Here is an 18,292-nt window from a genome sequence, read left to right as displayed (position 1 = left end):
CACAGTGTTCCTGCTCAGTACCCACCTGGTGGAGGGAGCAGTGATGCTCAGGAACCCCCCCAGTGCTCACTGGTGACACTGGCCTTGGGGAAGCCACTGCTGGGCTTACCTTGTAGAGATGCTTTATAAAACCAGAAGGATGGGAGAGAGGGAGCAGAGAGGACAGGGAAGGACTGGGAAAGCTGAGAGTGAAATAGGGAACCAGAGGGAATGTTCTGAAGGATGCATGAGGGGTGAATCTGGGGGATTTTTGAGCAGTCAACTCTTGAAAAGCATGAAGAGTTGATCAGGGAAATGAGACCTTTTGTGCTTTTCTGCAGAAATGTTTCACAGCAAATAACAATCCTGTCGGGTCTGCTTCTCATCCCAGCAAACAGCTTGAGCCCAGTTGTGTGATACTGAAAAGGAGTGGGATCACCAGTGGTAAATCAGTGCCAGTGTCATTGCCTGGATGAGCACAGCACTTGCATCAACCAGAGATGTTCTCAGTCTTTATGGTGTGGAGGGTGGTGGAAGGAGCCAAGCTGTGTGTGCCTCCCTGTGTGTGCCTTTTGGTTTTGGTTGATGGATTTGTGCGACGATTAATGTCTAAAGAACAAATTTCACCCACCATCTGTGATGCTGGTGCAAATGTAGCTAATTAGCCTTTGACATGTGATTGGCAGGTGCCTGTCATCCCAGGAGTGGTGGCTGCATTTTTGAACCTTTGCTTTCCAGCACATTCTGTATCCCCTCCCCAGCCTTCCTCCCTCTCCTCTCCAGCCCAGGTGCTTGTTCTGTGCATGAGAAATGATTTTACATCTTGCAAAATTAATTCTCTGCTCATGATGGCCTTGATTAAGCAGATTGGCAAACTGTGCTAAAGGTGGCAAAACAGCTCTGGCATGCAGACATCTTCACCTTCTGAAAGCAAAGACAAAAAAAAACCCCAACCTGTCAGCTGTTGCTGTTGGGAAATGCAGGTGGCTGTGAGCTGGTTTCTGCAAAAGCAGCAAAAATTCTCCACATTTAGGAACAGTTCCTGTAAAATTGACCTGGTTGAAGCAGCTGTAGATGTAATTATTGGCACTGGAGCTAGATCAGCTTGGAACAGTTGAGGTTTGTTCATCCACAGCTGGATAAGGCTGTGTTGGTGCTCCAGGAGTTTGGAGATAGAGAAGTTACAAGTAAGTGGGGAAGGCCCAGGGTCCTGCCTCTGCCAACAATCTCCATTAACTGGGCAGAGAACAAGCCTGCTTGGGCCCTATTTGTGGTTCATTACAATATAAGCCCCTGAAAATCTGCAAATCACACAACAAATTTAATTTAAAATATTTATATTATAATTACCTAACCAATTCATTGAAATAGTTCTGTAGACTTTTGGTTTTAATTGTATTTTGCTGATATCTGATGGAAAATGGGGATGAGAAGAAAAGCATTTGTACCATGACTATGTTTTTGAGTTGCATGTTGAGGTTTTGGACACTTTGCTGTAAATCCAGTGGCTGCTCATGGTGTGTCACCCCTTCATGCAAGATTTCTGGGCAGTCATTGCCCAGAAGAAGGGTTACTTGTTTGGCTTGTTCTTTTTTGACATTTGTTACCTTGCTGCCTGCATATAAACCTTCAAGCAGAAGAGATGTGATCTGGTTTTTTTTTCAAGAAATAGGATGGGAAAATTCTTTTTGGGTCATGCAGATGAAATCTTTATGACCTTCCTTCTCAGCCTTGGTGCATAGACCCCAATGGATTTGGAGGAGACTTCAGATGGGGAAGAAATATGGCCAGTCTCTTGCTCTTGATATCTGTCCTCTCATCCCAGGGATCCTGAGAAGAGAAGGTAAGATACTGTGAGATGTTCTGGGAGGACAGATCCCTTCATAGTTGAATTAGGATTGGGATCAAATCACCTGGAACAGCAGGCTTGGGACTCTTGGGACTGGAGGTGCAGCATGATCATCCTGGGCTTCTCCTGACCAGGAGGATCAGGGCTGAACAGTGGGAAGATGCTGGATGGAAAAGGAGAATTTTCAGAAGGGTTTTTGTACCAGACACAAAACATGCCTTGGCTGTCAGTAGTTCAAGGTGGCACTCTTGATCCTTTGTGCAGCAGTCATTCCAAAACACTAGGCTTTGAGTCAAAACAAGCACAGCAACAAGATAGATGGGTGAACATGCTGTATTTGTTGCACTGAATTAACATAAAATGAGTATTCGAAGGGCCAAGTGCATTTATTGGGGTGGGAGCCAGCAGAGAGGAGCAGAGCTGAATTTGCAAACATTCTTTCCACATGGACTCCTGGGCTGTCCATCTTGCAGATTTACTGCTGTCCTTCCTTCAGCCTCTGCAAATCAATCCAGTAACAATTAAAGTAATGTCTAGTCTAGCATTTATTTCACACTCTCTTGTTAATGGACTGACAAAAAAGACAACCCACAAAAAAGGACTTCAAGCACCAGGACTGCTGTGTTTCACCAGGGGGCTGTATCTCTGGGTCATGCTCTTCCCCTTGTTTCCCTCACAGAGACCTGAGACCTGCTCTTATGGAAGCAACTGGGAACATTACCATGAATTACCATACTGTACTATTACATTTCTTGTAAAGAAGGTGCAGCTGCTGTGCTGAATATCCCCAGACATCCATTAAGGCAGAATGGGAGCAGAAAGGACTGGGCTATCAGCTCAGTGTTGGGCTGGCTGTGGGCTCTGGAAAAGAAGCAGCATTTGCTGCCCTAAAACCCATTTTCCTTTTCTCCATCTCCTGGGCAACAGTGATGTGCCCCGAACTGGATCAGACCCGTCTGTCCCTGCCTCTGCCCCCAGCACAAACTGCTGGGAGATGCCTTCAGGGAAACGCAAGAGATGCCCAGAAGCACCAGACCATGAGGCTCTGGTCCTCAGCAGTCCACCTGCCCCTGCTCTGGGATGAATTTGGGGATGGACCTCCCTCCAAGACCTTTTTGCACCCTGTTTGGGGGTTGGTGGCATACCTGGGGGCTCTGCAGCTCTCGGGCACTCTCAGGGTCACTGTCCCATGGGTTGCTTTGAGACCTGCAGTGTCTGCGGGGTTGACCCTGAGGTGGTGAATGAACCGCTGCAGCAGCTTCAAAGAAATGTGCTGCCCTGACTCTGATCCGAACTGCAGGACGGTTTGGGTGACAAAAACGACCTTTAGCAAATGCCACTAGAGTAATACTTAATAATAACAACAACAATTTTCTGCCCCTTCTCTTCTCAGCCCTCCTTGCATTTTTTTGCCAGTTTCTGGGTCAAATCCCCCCTTCTGCTGCTCCCGCGCCAGCACAGCCTCCGGGCTGCCCGATGGCTGCGGGTGTGGGGGGGGTGTGTGTGTGTGGATCTGGCTTCCCCAAGCCGTGTCCTCCCCACTGCCCCTATCCCTCCCTTCCCAGCCCGGGGGGGCTGCGGCAGGGGTTGGAGACTGGGGGGGATGGTCCGGGTGTGTCAGGGGGGCTGCCGGCGGGTGGGAGCGGGAGAGGAGGAGGCTCGCAGGTGTGTGCTCGCGTTCCTTTCGGTGCCTTTGGTTATTTATTATTCCTCCCCCCCCCACCCCCCCCTCCTTCCTTTCCTCCTTTCCCCCTCCCTGCTTTGCTCTTACGCAGTGGGAGAAGCCAGGCAGCCAGGGCTGGCTCTGCCCAGCCGCCGTCCGCCCTCCCTCCCTCCCTCCCTCTCTCTCCCCCAGCCCTCCCTTTTCCTTAAAAACGTGGGCTCCGGGGTGCAACCCCCTGCGCCGGCAGCATCCCTGCCTGCCGGGAGCAGCCCCTCCGCCCCCCTCTGCACCGACGCCAGCCCAAGCGGAGCCTCCGCAGCCCCCGGCTTTGTCCCCCGGCATCCCCCGTCCTTCCCCCCAGCCCGGGGGTGCCTGGATGCGGCTGCCGGGGCCGGAGCGGCGGGGCAGGGCACCGCGCTGAGGGGACACCCGCGCTCAGGTAGGCAGCCCGCGGGGGCTGGTTTTCCGTTTTTTTTAGGCTTTTCTTACCGGTTGCCCTGGGCTGGGTCCATACAAGGGAGGGGGAGGTCGTACCCCAGCGGCGGGGGGTGTCCCCAGCCGCGGAGAGAGGCTGCGGCAGCTGTCGGAGGGGACACGAAGGGGGTGTTGGGGTTGGGAAGAGGTTTGCGGGGACTCGGCGACCTGGCGGGGCGGGGGGAGGCAGGTGGGAGCATCCCTGGGGAGGGATGGCGCGGTGCAGCCCGCACGTCCCTGCGCTGGCGGTGTGGAGAGATGCGGGAGCTCCCCGGGTGCTCGCGGTGCGCCAGGCTCTCAGGGACGCACCTCATCAAAAAATGCTCTTGGGAAGGGTTTGGGGGGGGGGGGGGCTGTGCTCTCCTGGTCAATAAACCTTCCTTCTCCCCCAGTGTCCCTCACCACAGGCTGGGCTGCGGTCCCGCGCTACCCGCTTGGTCAGCAGATCTTGAAACTGTCTCTTTGGTGCCCCAGGTCCTCGGCACAAGCTGGTGTTTCAGGATGGACCCGCTCTTCCCTGCCCATATTTTGGAAGATCCTGACTTGAGAAAGCTGCTGAACGACTCCTCCATGCTGAACCTGAGCTTTCTCCCCAGTAACTGGTTCAACAACGGCACGGGGGACAGTTTCCTGCCCCTCAGCATCAAGATCACCATCGTGGTTGTCTACTCCATCGTGTGCATCGTGGGGCTGGTGGGCAACTGCTCCGTCATGTATGTGATCGTCAGGTAGGACACGCAGGGAGGCTCTGGGCAAGGCTGGGAGTGGGGCAGACCTTCCTCCCCCCCTGAATCCCTGCTGCAGGTAAAGCAGACAGGCTCTTCCCTGGTCATTGCGAGGTGCTTTAGAGGAAGCGACGTGGCATTCGTTTTATTGTTTTGGTTTTATTTGTTTTTCTCCCTAGGCTGTGATGAAGGTTCCCACCAGCTTTCAGCTGCCCTCTGGTGCCTCCTAAAGTTTAACCCAGAGAATGGAACAGAGCGAGCAGATATGCTCAAAAAAGAAAAAAAAAAACATATTTTTGGGTTTTGTGGGTTTTTTTTCCAAACTGCCAGGCAAGGAGCTGGAATGTTTTTGGGGAGGGTAAAGAGCTGGGAGCATCCCACTGCCAGGGTGTGCTGGATCTTTGGTGGGACCTGTCCTCCTGTGCCATGGCCAGCCCCCCAGCTGTAGCTGCAGGTGCTGCTCCATCTGGGAGCTGATGCTTTCCAAAGCTGAACCTTTGGGTTTGCAAGGGAAAGGGCCTGCTGGGAGGCTCAGCCTTACTTTAACGGGGGCTGGGAGGGGAAAATCACAAAAGTAGCTCTTCCAACCCTTTGGAAACTGTAGACATGAATAAGATGTGACAGGTTCTGCTGCAGGGAGGAGGACAACTCCTGCTGAAGTCAGGAGAGCAGAGGGACAGAGCATGGAGCATGCACTGCTCCAGCAACCATCCAGCCTCCCTGCACAGTGCTGGCATCCCTAGTCTCCCTGACTGGTTCTGCTGTGGTTAAACTCCCCTCTCCCCACCCCAATCCCCGCTCTCAGAAACCCTCTTCCCCCCGTAAGTACAAAATAAGTTAATGAAACCAATGGGGCTGGGATTCTGTGTCAAACACCAGCAATTCCCTTCTGTTCCTTATGGTAAGGAGAGGGCTTCCATTTTATACATATCTTGGAGCAGATTCCTGGTGCAGGTGGATGCTGCCAGCACAGAAAAGACAGGCTGAATTTGTTTTCTCCTCCAAGAGAGGACAAAAATATTTAGCAGGTATTCAGACAGTGATGAGATGAAGTCTCGCTCCTGCCAGGAGCCCTGCTGCTTCCAAAGCATCTTTCCCTTGAATGCACACAACTTGGCTGGGGAAGATGCTGCAAGATGAAGTCTTTGGTTTCACAGGCCAGAGAATAGCAGCTAAATCTCTGCTACAAGGGCAAAGGGATGTGCCTGATCCTTGGGCTGCCTGTCCGTGCTGTTCCTGCCAAAGAGATGGCAGGGAGAAGGGATGAGTCTGGGGATGGAGAGCAGGGATGTGCAGGGCAGCAGTGGGGACCTGATGTTTCTGTTCAGTGTAGCAGCAATCACAGTGTTTGAGGACGTGTGTAAACATGGTGGGTAGGGAGGCTCTGGGAGTGGGGAGTCCTTTTCCCATGCTGGTGCAGCTCCCTGGGAATGCCAGCCAGTGTGCATGCAGGCTGAGGAAGTCTGTGCCCCATGCATCAACCTTAGATGTGGGTAAGAAGGAGAAGTTTTGGCAGAGCTCTTCGTGTCTGCAAAGGTTTGGAGGATGCGGAGAGCAGGACCCTGGACAGAGCATCACCAAGAACGCGACCGGCCCAAACCACAGCCTGGCCAGGGTGGAGCTGTGCTGTGGCTGTGTGGGGCTGTGCTTTCATAATGGTGGCTTCTGTTCTGCTTCTTGCTGGCTTTGATACCTTCCAGTTGGACAAATGGGACCCAAGAAAAGAAAGTGGGATTTAGCACTGGAATTTCCCCTGGAACTTAGCTTTTTGTGTGTGTGTTGTCTGGTTTTACTGGCTCTAAACAGTTGAAACCTGAAGACAGGTGTCACCCCATCTCCCCCAGGCCTTTTCCACTTCTGTTTCCTCTATCCCCTAAATCCCTACATGTACAAAATAACTAACAGAAGTTTTAATTACTTGGGTATTCATTTTTGGGGATTAATCTCTGTTTTTTCCCCAAAATTTCCATGTGAGCCTGGAGGGGCCACTGGAATAATGTGTGCTGGGGAAGTTCTACCTGATCCAGAACACATGCAGGAGAAGCTGCTGTTTCTCTCCATCGGTGTCTCCTGGGAGCTCAGTCCTGGCTGAGACTAACACTGAGTTATAGCCAGAGAAATAACCCTTCATGATTCAGTGAGCAACTGCAACTGCTGGTTATTTCTGCCTAGGATTCTTCTCTCCTTGCCCTGTCTGTTAAGGTCAGGAGTAGGTTGGCGATTAGCTGGACTCAGTGTCTCAGACTCTTGACCCTGGCTGTGTGTGCAGATTCACACAGAGCTGCTGAATTGATGGCCGTGCAAGGAGGATGGGGATGACTTCTCAAGCTCAGTTTCTCTCCCCAGACTGGAGCATTGGTGCTTCTGGGTTCCATGCCCTAAACAGCATCTTTTTGCAGTAGGTTGAATGCTGGTTGCTGGTAAGTCAACGTGGGGCTTTGGGACTCTTAATGATCAGTCTCTTCCTTAGTGGAAAGATGACTGGCAAGCCCTCTGTGCTGCCTTCCTATCATCTATAGGTGTGGTGCTCCCTACAAAAGCTGTTTGTTTTTTTTTTTCCTTCCATGCTTATGCTTCACCAGGGATAAGCAGACTTCAGCATCCAGCCTGTAAACCTGGGGTGTTATCTTCCCTAAAAAGAACAGTATAGTGATGGAGACAGTAATTGCTTCCTGTTTAAGAGAGACTTGGGAAATACAAAGACTCTGATATCAGTACTTGAAGTTGGAGGCATCAGGAAGGCTTGGTTTTAGTTTCTCTTGCATTATTTTTTTTTTCTTTGCAGCATGAAAAAAAAAATTTAAAATCTCTGGTATTTCACACATACAGACAAAAAACAAGTTAAAAGCTTCCTCTGGATTTTTCCCTCTGTTGTAGAGCCCAGCCTACATCTCTATTATATTTGCAATGATATAAAGTTTAGAATGATTAATTTATAGAGACAGTCATCAGGTGACTGTCATCCCCTCCTAGTGCTGAGCAGCACTAATTGGATCAGAGGGAGAAGGGCTCTCTTCAGAACACGGTTTCCTGGACAGTGAAGGGCCTGTTGTGGGAACCTGCCCTGTCTGGGGCTTTGTTCTGCTGGCTCATTGCAGAGCTCCTTGCCAGAGGAGATGATGAATGCCTTCCCCTCCCTCCTTCTCCTTCTGCTGTTTGCTCTCCTCTGCATAAATTTCCCATGCTGCTTTTTAATGAATGTGAAAGGTTTAGGGATATGGTTAAGCACTGGACTTGGTGGGGATGGGTTAATGGTTGGACTCAATGGTCCTCAAGGTCTTTTCCAACCAAAATGGTTCTATTCTGTGGCTCTAAGGAGTTTAACAGCACAAGGCAGAGATGGTTTGGGGTGAGAGGAGGGGAAAACAGGCTGATGAGGTCCCTCTTATCTATTAACTGGATACTGGATGCCTGAAAGCTTTGTTTTTAGGAAGAAAAGAGGAGGAGAATGTATCATTTTTGCAATGGCCATGGGGCTGGATGATCCATGGGGCTGGAGGTGAAGCTGACCCATCCATAAGAGCCACCAAAGCATTGCTGCATGGGATGTGACAGACCCTCATGCCTTCACCAGTGTGCCAGGGAAGGGACCAAGGACAACAAGAAGCTTCTGGTCCAAGAAGTCCTCTTTTGTTTCCCTGCTCCATCATGCTGCTGTGATGCTCAGTGCTGATGATCCGGAGGACTTCTTTCCTCAGTGTGGGCTCTGCTTGCCTGGATCAGGTTCCTGTGGGAATGATGCCTCGTTTCTAGGGCATTTCTTTGCCACAGCAGATCTCTGCTGGGAGCCTGGCAGGGTGCTGGGGATGCTCAGCTCTCCCTAGTGAAAAAACTGGTTTCTCAGAATATTTTAAGCTACTGTCTTTAGGCAGACTGGGGCTGTTGGGTCCTTGAATTTCATTTGCTGCTTCCAGCTGAACTTTAGGAGGGCTGTGATGGGCATGGCTGTGCCAGCCATTGTTCTGCTTGGAAAGGTGCACTGATATCTGAGAATAGGGTGAGGGCAGTTGGCTGTGATGAAACAGGGAAAATGAAGTTAATTATGAAATTGCAGAGTTGCTGATTTCTTGATAGAAAGATTTTTAAGGGAAGAGCCTCCCCCAGATGTGTATCTCATATCAAGTGACTGTTAAATGTGGCACGGGCCCAGCAGAAGCTAGTGGCATTATTTGAGACCCCAGCCCTCCCCAGATCCCCCTCTTTTAGTTTTTCATGGCAGAAAAATAAGAAAAGACAATTGTTGCAATTTGTAGAGAAAGGAAACCCACACCAAGGCCTCTGTGCTGTGTGGAGTGATAGGGGCTGGGGATGATGATGTGAGCAGGAGGGGACCTGCTGCAAAGGGCAGGTCTGCAGCTCCTCAATTTCCAGGCTCCCAGGGGGCCAGGTGAGCTGTTCCTTCAACCAGGGGCTCAGCCCATGGCTCCCAGCACCTGTGTCTGCTCCCTGCTAACACAGCTCTTCGGGCTCCAGTATGTGCTGGAGGGTCCTTGGTTTCCCCTGGCTTCAGTGGGATGAGTGGAAAGGGGTTGCTGATGTGCTGCAGGAAGTCCATGGCATTTAATTTGGGACGTGGTTCCCAGTGCCTTTTTGGAGCCACCAGTATCACCCAGACACAGCAGCTAGACTCAAAGGGCAAGAAAACTGGCTGTCCCAAGGCATTGCTGCCCACCCTGGCTGGTGGCAGACTCCTGAACCCTTGTTTGTCAGTCACTGTCCTCCAGGTAATTGATGCCTGGCTGCTTTTGCTGCAGCATCTGGCTTCACAGCCCAAACTGAGTTAAATTTGTCCTTCTTGAATTCTCTGGTTTATTTTTTTCTGGGTCTGTTGAACCACTGAGAATAAATTGTCCTGAATTGGATAATTTCTGGATGAGGGGGCTCTGAAATGGTGATCAGAGCAGCAGGGACATGGAGAGCACAGTGTGGGTGTACAGCTGGGGAGGGACACAAATCATGATGGTACGTGCCAGAGCAAATATCATCTTTGTACAACCTGAGGGCTAAGAGGAGGCTGGGAGCAGAGGTGTCAGTCAGCTGGTGCTGGTTTCCACCATCAGAGGCTGGGAGCAGCTCAGCAAAAATCCTCCCTGAGCTTTTTCTGCTCTGTTTTGCTTCCCTGTGTGTGTCCTGGGAGAATGGCCAGCGCTGTCACCCATGTGTGTGGGGTGGGGATGGAGGGCTGCTCTTCCAGGTGACCAGCACTGTCTGCATCTCAATTAGCTGGAGCTACAAACACCAAAACCAGGATTGCTGGAGATAATGCTCATGGCTTCCCAGGGCTGAGGTCTGGGCTCTGGTCACTCTGCCCTGGTGCCTGCAGCCCTGTTGCAGGTTTCCTGCAGCCAGCAGGTCCTTAGCCCTGGTGCATCTGGACCTGCAGCCTCATCGGAGGGGGGTGGAAGGGAGGGAGGGAGGTTGGAGGCTCAAACAGGTTGGCAGCTCATTCTGGGACAGAATCCATCCTTGGGAAAAACGGGATCTCCGAGCCCTGGATGTGGAGGTGTCCTACCCACCCCCTGCTCTCCCGAGCTGTGGGTTCCCCTGGCTCAAGCACAGCTTTGGCCTGGGCAATGCAGCTTGAGGGTGGCTTAGCCAGGAGGAGGGGGAAGCCAAGTGCCGAGCTGACCTCCAGATGTTTTTCCTCAGAGGCTGCAGCAGGCAGCAGAGCAGAGCAAACTGATTACTTTTGTGACCAAGGTGGATAGAGAGCTGGGAACTGCCAGAGCTGCCCTGTGGGAGATGCTCCATTAGGAAATTGCTTCTGTGACCAAGTACAAGAAAGTGGCTCAGCAGGGACCTAATGTCCTCTGTGGAGGCCACAGGTTTATCTGCATCATGGTGGGGGGGAACCTCAGGTGCCTCCTAAAGCTCAAGAATTTAATTTGGGTTGGGTTTTTTTTTGTGCAGATTAAGAAAAAGAACACTCTCAGTTCCCAGAGGGAAAAGCAAAAGAGGTTAATCCTCAGAGAAGCGATTAATTGATTTTTTTTTTTTTTTGCTTGTACTGAACATTCTGAAAATGTTTGGGAACACTTGTTGGTTGGGATAATGGCTGTCAGCTCTCAGGGCGCAGAGAAAGTGGAACTCAAAGTAATTAATTAGGTGTAAATTAATTTTCCCCACCTTTCAAGAGCATAACATCAGCCTTAAAATCCACTTGAAGGTGGGGTGAAGGAGGTAAGCTGGGGGCAGCGTGTCCCTGCGTTGGAGGGAAGGTGGCTCTGCTGTCACCTCAAGGAGGGGTGAGGAGGAAAGAAGCAGCAGAGAGGGACCTGTGCATCAGGGAGAGCAGATTTTGCAGGGTTCCTTGATGAACAGTGTCTTGGAGAGGGGCCAGCGAGGTGCCCTGGGGTGGAGGGAAGCAGGAGGGAGCTGAAGGTTTGGAGTCTGCACACCCCAAGCTCAGGGTTTGCTGAGATGCCCCAAACTTCTCACTCTGCCGGGGCCAGGGCTGTGCAGCATTGTTCCCTGGGGATGCTGGATGGGTAGAGGTGGGTCAATAGTTTCTTGTTCTCCCACTGATCAAAAAAACCCCAACAAGCCACTTTAATTTTTTCAGCTTCACAGTGATGAAGTTGCCCATTGTTGTTTTATTCCCTCGAGTTATAAAATCATTAAAAGCAGTCAGGGTTCAAGGCATGTTGATGACTTGCCTTTAAGTCCAGCCCTCCTGGAAGGATTGACTTGGAACAAGTTTAACCTCTGGGAAGCTTGAGAGAGCCCAGCCAGGTCTGTGGTGAACAGAGGATGAGTCCAGCTCCTAGGAGACCTTTGCTAACACAGGCTTAAATGACAGGATAATTTCCTGAAGCCTGAACTGAAAATACTTATTTTTTGTGGGCTGATAAAGAACAGTGATTTAATTTCTTAATTTTAATTACCTCTTTTACCCTCTGACCTAGAGGGGAAAGTGTCTGAATCCATCCACAGACCCATCTCATGCTCCCTGTAACTATTGCCTTGTTTATTCCAATTGCAAGAATTCAAACAAAAAAGGCAAAACTCAGCCAGCCTGAGAAGCTGCTGCTCTGGGGCTGGAGGCTCCTTATTTCTGTGGAGTTCTGCCTGGGAAGTCCACTGGGAAGCACTGAAGCCCTGACAGTCACCTGGTTGTGTTGGATTTGAAAAGTGTTTGTCTTCTTCATCCTTTCCCAGCAGGAAAGACATTGGTATTTGTCCTCTGCTGCTTTTGGTTATTTAAGTTGGTCTGATCTGGGTGGATTTCTAAGAACCCACCACCTTGCTCTGCTGCTGTGATTTCTGGACCAGGAGGAGCCTGACTCAGGCAAATGTGGGGATCCCAAGTGTTTCCATCAACATCCACCTGCTCCAAAACCTTCCCTTGGCTTTTGAGGTCAAATGTAGGATCCTTTGTTCTTACTAACTGAAGCCACAGTCTGGTAGATAGCACTTCCAAACTCCTGACTTCTAATACAAACACAGCTTAGTGCTCTAAGAGGGGTAAAAAATTACAAATTGGACTTTATCTTCTAGCCTGTGGATTCCCTGGCTGTTATTCTTCCAAACCTGGCTCAGTCACTATGTGTTTCAGCAGAGTTCAGAGTGTGGCAGTGATAATGTTCCTCCAGTCGTTCAAATAATCTATCAAGAGATGAAGTTCAGGTCATTAGGAGAGGACTCAGTGCTGGGGAGAGCAGGTAGGGTTGCTGTTCTGAAGCAATTTGACAAAAAAAAGAGCTTTTTAGGTCAAGTCAGACCCCACAGTGTTCCAACACAGCAAACTGCAAGTAGTGCAGTAGTTTGTGGGTTTAAGTGTTGCCCTCAAATGAACTTGCCCTCTGTTAATAACACACATCTTTGTCTGCCATTTCTGGCACCATTTCTGCAGAGACCATTCAAACAGTAGAAGATAAATGAGATGTAGTTTTAAAATTATACGTATTAGAGCTCTTATTTTGCCTGTGGAACATCCTGGAGCTGAACTCTTAGGCTCAGTCACAGAGGCACTGCTGAGCTTCCATGTCTGCAGCCTCTGCATGTGTCCTTGGGTAGGTGATCACATCGTTCCATCCTTTCCCATCTGTGAAAAGGAGATGATTTCCATTAAAACAAGGTGAATCTTCTTTTAGGGCAGTGAGTTCATGTGATGAAAGTGATGCAGAAATGACAAAATCCCTTTGACGTGGAGTTGACTCGTGGTTTTATCCCAAACCTCTTTCTTTAAAAGGAGCCTTTTTGATATTTTGATTTTTTTTGATGCAAAACTCATACGTGGCCGGGGCTGGTCATCTTGCCCATTTTTTTTGATAGCTCACACGAGCCACAGTCTTTGGCTACCAGCCCACACAAAATGGCTAATCAACTTACCCCTGGACTATCAGATGCCTTTCAAATCAGGTTAGAGTGGAAGCTCTCACGAATATTTAAACTGATGAAGCTGTATGTGATGAAAGCCTGGATTAGCTTTACTGAAGTAATTTTTCAAGAAGCACAGTCTGAGTTGACAGCCTGAGGCTTTCATGGTCCTCACTTGCCCTCTTAAGGAATAGGCTTCTGCTCATGAAGCTGCTGGTGAAGGCACTGCTGGTATCAGTGTAGGAGCTGTGTGTGGAGAAGCGTGTGACAGGTAAAAGAAAAGGTGATGGTTAATCTCTTGTTGGTAAAAAATACAGAACATCTCCTTCCTAAAGCTGCATTCTCTTCAGGAGAATTCAATGTCTTGCCCATGGTGGTCAGGTGCAGGTCTAACCATCACTCATTCTGACATTTCAGATTCACCAAGATGAAGACAGCAACCAACATCTACATCTTTAACCTCGCTCTGGCTGATACCCTGTGTCTGATGACCTTACCCTTCCAGGGTACAGACACATTCCTGGGCTTCTGGCCCTTTGGCAATGTCCTCTGCAAGATTGCCATCTCCATAGACTACTACAACATGTTCACAAGCACCTTCACCCTGACGATGATGAGTGTGGATCGCTACATCGCCATCTGCCACCCCATCAAAGCCCTGGACATCCGCACTCCCCACAAGGCCAAGGTGGTGAACGTCTGCATCTGGGCCCTGGCTTCTGTCTTTGGCATCCCAGCCATGGTGATGGGATCTGCAGAGAATGAGAACAATGGTCAGTAGAAATGCATCCATGGGGGAGGGAGGTGTGGGTGACCAGGAGAGCCCATGGGCATGGGGAACCTTAGGGAGGGATACTGGTTCTTTCAGCCTGGTGAGCTCTGCTGTGAAGCCCTTTTAACTCTTTCCTCTTTGTCCGTGCACCTCTGCACCACTGCTGCTGTTTTTCTAGTATGAAACACCCCTGAGCTAAACCCAACCTGCAGATGCTTTTCTTCTTGGTGCGGGTTTGCTGACCTGCCTTTCCCTTTCGTTTACTCTCTTGCAGAAATTGATTGTCTGATTAAACTCCCCTCGCCCGTGGATTACTGGGATCCGGTGTTTGGCATCTGTGTCTTTCTCTTCTCCTTTATGATCCCCGTGCTGATCATCACCATTTGCTACAGTCTCATGATCAGAAGACTCAAGAATGTCCGCGTCCTCTCGGGCTCCAAGGAGAAGGACAGAAACCTGAGGCGCATCACCCGAATGGTCCTGGTGGTGGTGGCCGTCTTCATCATCTGCTGGACCCCCATCCAGATTTTCGTGCTGGTCCAGTGCTTGGGTGCCAAGGCAGAAAGTGAGCTCGAGTTGGCCATCTCCTGCTTTTGCACGGCGCTGGGCTATGCCAACAGCAGCCTGAACCCCGTGCTCTACGCCTTCTTAGATGAGAACTTCAAGGCGTGCTTCAAGAAGTTCTGCTTCCCCACCGCCTTCAGAACCGAGCTCCAGATGTCCAACAGGATGTGCAGCATCGCCAAGGATGTGGCCTATGCCTGCAAGAACTCAGAGGGGACTAACAATCCGGCCTGACTAGGCATGGAAATTCCCATGGTGGCTGTCGCCCAGCAGAGTCCAACCACCCCCACGTCGGAGCTGACTCAGATAACAGCTCTTTAGCAGGACCTCAAAACTGAGAGGTGAGGGAGCAGTTTTGGGGGTTGGGAAAACTGGATCCTGCAAGAGCCTGCAGAAAAAGTGAGCCCATCTGATGCCGTTTGAATTCCTGTGCACTCTGCACTAAGGAACCTGTTTGGGATCAGCCCTTTGACTCCTGCAAAACCCTGGTGGTTTGCAACAGTGCTGAGACTTCAGGAATGAAGGGTTTAAAGCAGGCATTGCTTCTGGGACTTACACTTCTGCTGCTGGGAGACAGACAACATGCAAAACTCTTCCATTTCTTTTTTCCTCCCTGAGCTGTTTAAGACGGGAACAGCTTCTGTGGCTCTCCAGGCACAGGTTTTACCCCTGTGGTATCGTTCTGAAATTAGACTTTGCTGAAGCCAAAGTGGGCAGCAGCTGTCAGACACAAATCCAAGATCGTCTCCAGGATGAGTCATCACAAAGGGAGAGATGTGGGGAGGGAGAGGAGGGAGCTAAAAGGAAAATTTCCAATGCCCTGAGCCAGGGAGCTGGAGCCTGGGGAGGACAGTGTTGGCTCCTGAGGACAGGGTCTGCAGTGAAACCCTGGAGAAGGGAGGAAGGTGGTGAGAAGGGACTGTCAAAACAAAACTGATGAATGTAGCTCAGAAGAGGAGGAAGAAAAGGTGGATGAAATGAACACCACTCCTTGTTTAAATGCTGCTATTGCTTTTCATTTTTTTTAGGCCTTTATTTCCATTGTAATAACGTGCAGAATGTGTCTGTGCGTACACCTGCCTAGTGCTGTAGGTACAGCTCTGCTGCAGGACTTCATCTTGCTGAGCATGTCTTGGGGATCTTCCTCAGTGAGAGGAGAGGGGAAGAAAGTGGCCTATTTATACATATATTTATGTCTAGGGGAGAGCCCTTTCAGAGAAGTTAGAAGGGTAGCTCCTGGAGAAGACACAGACACTTCTGGGGCAGCCTAAACCAGACCCACCTGCTCCACAGACCAGTGGTGTGCTGACCAGACAAAAGGTGGGTTCTTACATATATATATATATATATATAAATTATTATTTTCAAATGAAGTCAGATCCACAAGAGCTTGGGTAATGCTGCCAAGGTACCACCCTTCCTGCCAGTCATAGACTGGTTTTCCTCTTTCTGGAAAATGAAATGCTTGGTCATTTCATTTGATGATAACACATTCCCAAGGAGCTTAACCCCTGAGTGCCCTCTGTGCTGATGGGGACAGCAGACTTGTGTTCTCCCTTCAGCCCCAAACCTTGGGGAACTCTGGGCTGTGGGGACCAGTGGTGCTGATGGGGAAGCAAAGCAACCACCTCCAGTTGGAGATGGGAGGTCAGCTCCAAAGTGGGAGCTGGCAGCAACGTCTGCACTGTACAGATTTCACGTGAATATATTTCTTGTGCTCTGGTCTATGAGATTCTGTATTTTTAAGCTATTGATTTGCCAATATTTTAATGCTGTGATGTTCTTTATATATGCTGTATAAAAGAATTCAGTGTTATATTTCTATGTAGAATGTTTCCCTTATGGATGGGCTTAAAATACAGATGCAATTCCAGTGTCCCATGTATAGGACCCAGATCCCTTGTAAACTGCTCGAGCTGGGAGAATTTTCATGCTGATTAGCATTTGATTGGGAATCTGGAGGGATACCAGAGCAAACTTTGCAATTAGCACTTCCCCTGAATTGTGTAGGGGGAGGAGGAAATTTGGGCACTTTAAGCACTTTGCAACGGATATTTATCCCCAAGCACTCACCAGGAAATCTCGTACAACCCTTGAGCATGCCAAGAAGAACTCCCTGAGACCCACCCTGCTGGCAAGCTGCATCCAGGCACTGGGAGAGAGGAGGCTGGGGATGCAACAATAATGTGGGTCAGTGAAGAACCTTCTCAGCCCCTCGGCTGTCCTAGGGTCAGGCAGGGTGCTGGGTGGTCCAGTGGGAGCTGGGAAGTGACTCCTGGGCTTTTCTTGCAGTGCCATTAGGGGCTGGCTAAGGAGCAGCCAGCTTCCCTTTGGAGTTCTTGGTTGGGGTTTTTAAGTAGATTTTGTCCTCTGAAAAAATAATATACCAGTGTCTGGCATTTTTTAAAGTAAGGATTTTGCTATAATGACTATGCTGCAACCATCTTACAGAACCAAGTACTCAATAGATGTGTGTTTACTAAGCTTTTGGGTCATTCTGTGGCCCTTGCAGTGGGCGTGTTTAGGCATTCTGTCCAATGCTCTGTGGAGTTTGTTGTAAGAAGAGCAAGAAAAACCTGAAAGCAGAAGCTTTATTGTACTGTGCCTCTAGAGTGAAAGGCTCGTGGCTGGCTGATGTGCAGGCTGTTTAATTCCCTTCTGAAATGGTTACGTTGGGATGATTTCACAATTACAGAGTGGCTACTTGTGTGCTTTAATAAAGGAAAATAAAACAAACCCAACACCCTGTGCTTTGAGTGATGTGGAGTCTGAAACTCTCAGCTGTGTGGACCTGGGGCTTCTTTCAACCCCAGCACTGGTTTGTTTGGTTGTTTTTTTTCCAGCTGAAATCACTGCTGAGCACATGGAATAACACTGAAGCATCTCATCCCTTTGAATTTGAGTCAGGGAGAGCTTTTGTTATGCAGGTACATTTGTCTGGAGGCAACCTGCAAATAGAAGGTGTGAAAAAACTGAAAAATCCATGGTTGGAGGTGAGTGTGGGCTGCCTGTGCCCTGCCAGCCTGCTCAGCTGCTCTGGGGCTGGCAGCAGGCAGGGCAGGGGTGCTGGCAGCTCTTGGAGGTGAAGTCTGATGCCCGACTAAAACCAGCTCTTCCCATTTACTCCTGGGAAGTTCCAGAGTTGGGCAGGATCATGGAGAACAAGGAATTACAGCCCTGCTCTGAAAATCAAGCTAAAGTGAAGCTGGATCAGCCAGTGAGATGTGCAGCAAGGAAAGGGCCTTCTCCCTGCACAGAGCTCAATATTCACACCCAGGGAGGTAAAGACCAGGAGAGCATTTTTTTTAATTAGCAATAATGTTTTTCTTCTTTAAAAAAATATGTATATATTGGTGGGAAAAAATTGAAATATTGATTTCTTTTCTGGTTTGGTTAATTATAAGTACCCAGGGATGAGTTCTTATAGCAAAACCATAAACCAAACTGCTTTACTCAGTATTATGGGATTTATTAATGTACTAATCCCGCTGGAAAGGCTAAGGAAAGGATGAGCCAGGGACTGAGCTCTCCTGGGAAGCTCCTTGGCTCATGGCACTGGGACACCTGGCAGACCCAGGCTTGGAGAGGTGCTGTGCTCTGCTGAGGCCACGTTGCCCATCCTCTCCCCCTGCCCGGGCTGCTCACCTGACAACTTTCCCCCCAAAACAAATCAGACTTTCTAAAAGCAGAGATAAGGTGCAGAATCGACACCTTTGCTGGAGTTTGGAGGGGTTTATGCCATGGGAAGAACTTACCTGGGGAGGTGCTGAGTTATCCTTTACCCAGGTCAGACTGAGGTTGGCTGGTGGGGGCAGGGGTATTCAATCCAAACCCCCCTCCTCATGCCTGCTGCCTACAGAAGCCACAAAGCTTTTGACCTGCCCCAAGTGCCTCTGTCCCCAGTGCTGAAGACAACTTCAGGAGCTGGAAGGAACCCCGACTACAAG

At 49.7% G+C, this 18,292-nt stretch overlaps 1 protein-coding gene across 1 annotated transcript; it reads left to right on the top strand.

The window, feature by feature from the left end:
* The first annotated feature begins 3,822 nt into the window (after positions 1-3,822).
* On the top strand, positions 3,823-17,078 carry OPRL1 (opioid related nociceptin receptor 1). The gene is made up of 4 exons (XM_051633342.1): positions 3,823-3,930; positions 4,440-4,693; positions 13,427-13,782; positions 14,056-17,078. The coding sequence occupies exons 2-4, from the start codon at positions 4,467-4,469 to the stop codon at positions 14,577-14,579; spliced, it is 1,107 nt and encodes a 368-aa protein (XP_051489302.1). The 5' UTR covers positions 3,823-3,930; positions 4,440-4,466; the 3' UTR covers positions 14,580-17,078.
* The last annotated feature ends 1,214 nt before the right edge of the window (positions 17,079-18,292 follow it).

The sequence above is a fragment of the Apus apus genome, chromosome 15 (genome assembly GCF_020740795.1).
Source record: "Apus apus isolate bApuApu2 chromosome 15, bApuApu2.pri.cur, whole genome shotgun sequence".
NCBI classification, from domain to species: domain Eukaryota; kingdom Metazoa; phylum Chordata; class Aves; order Apodiformes; family Apodidae; genus Apus; species Apus apus.
The sequence above is the reverse complement of the archived record's forward strand: the minus strand, read 5'-3'. Positions and strand labels throughout refer to the sequence as shown.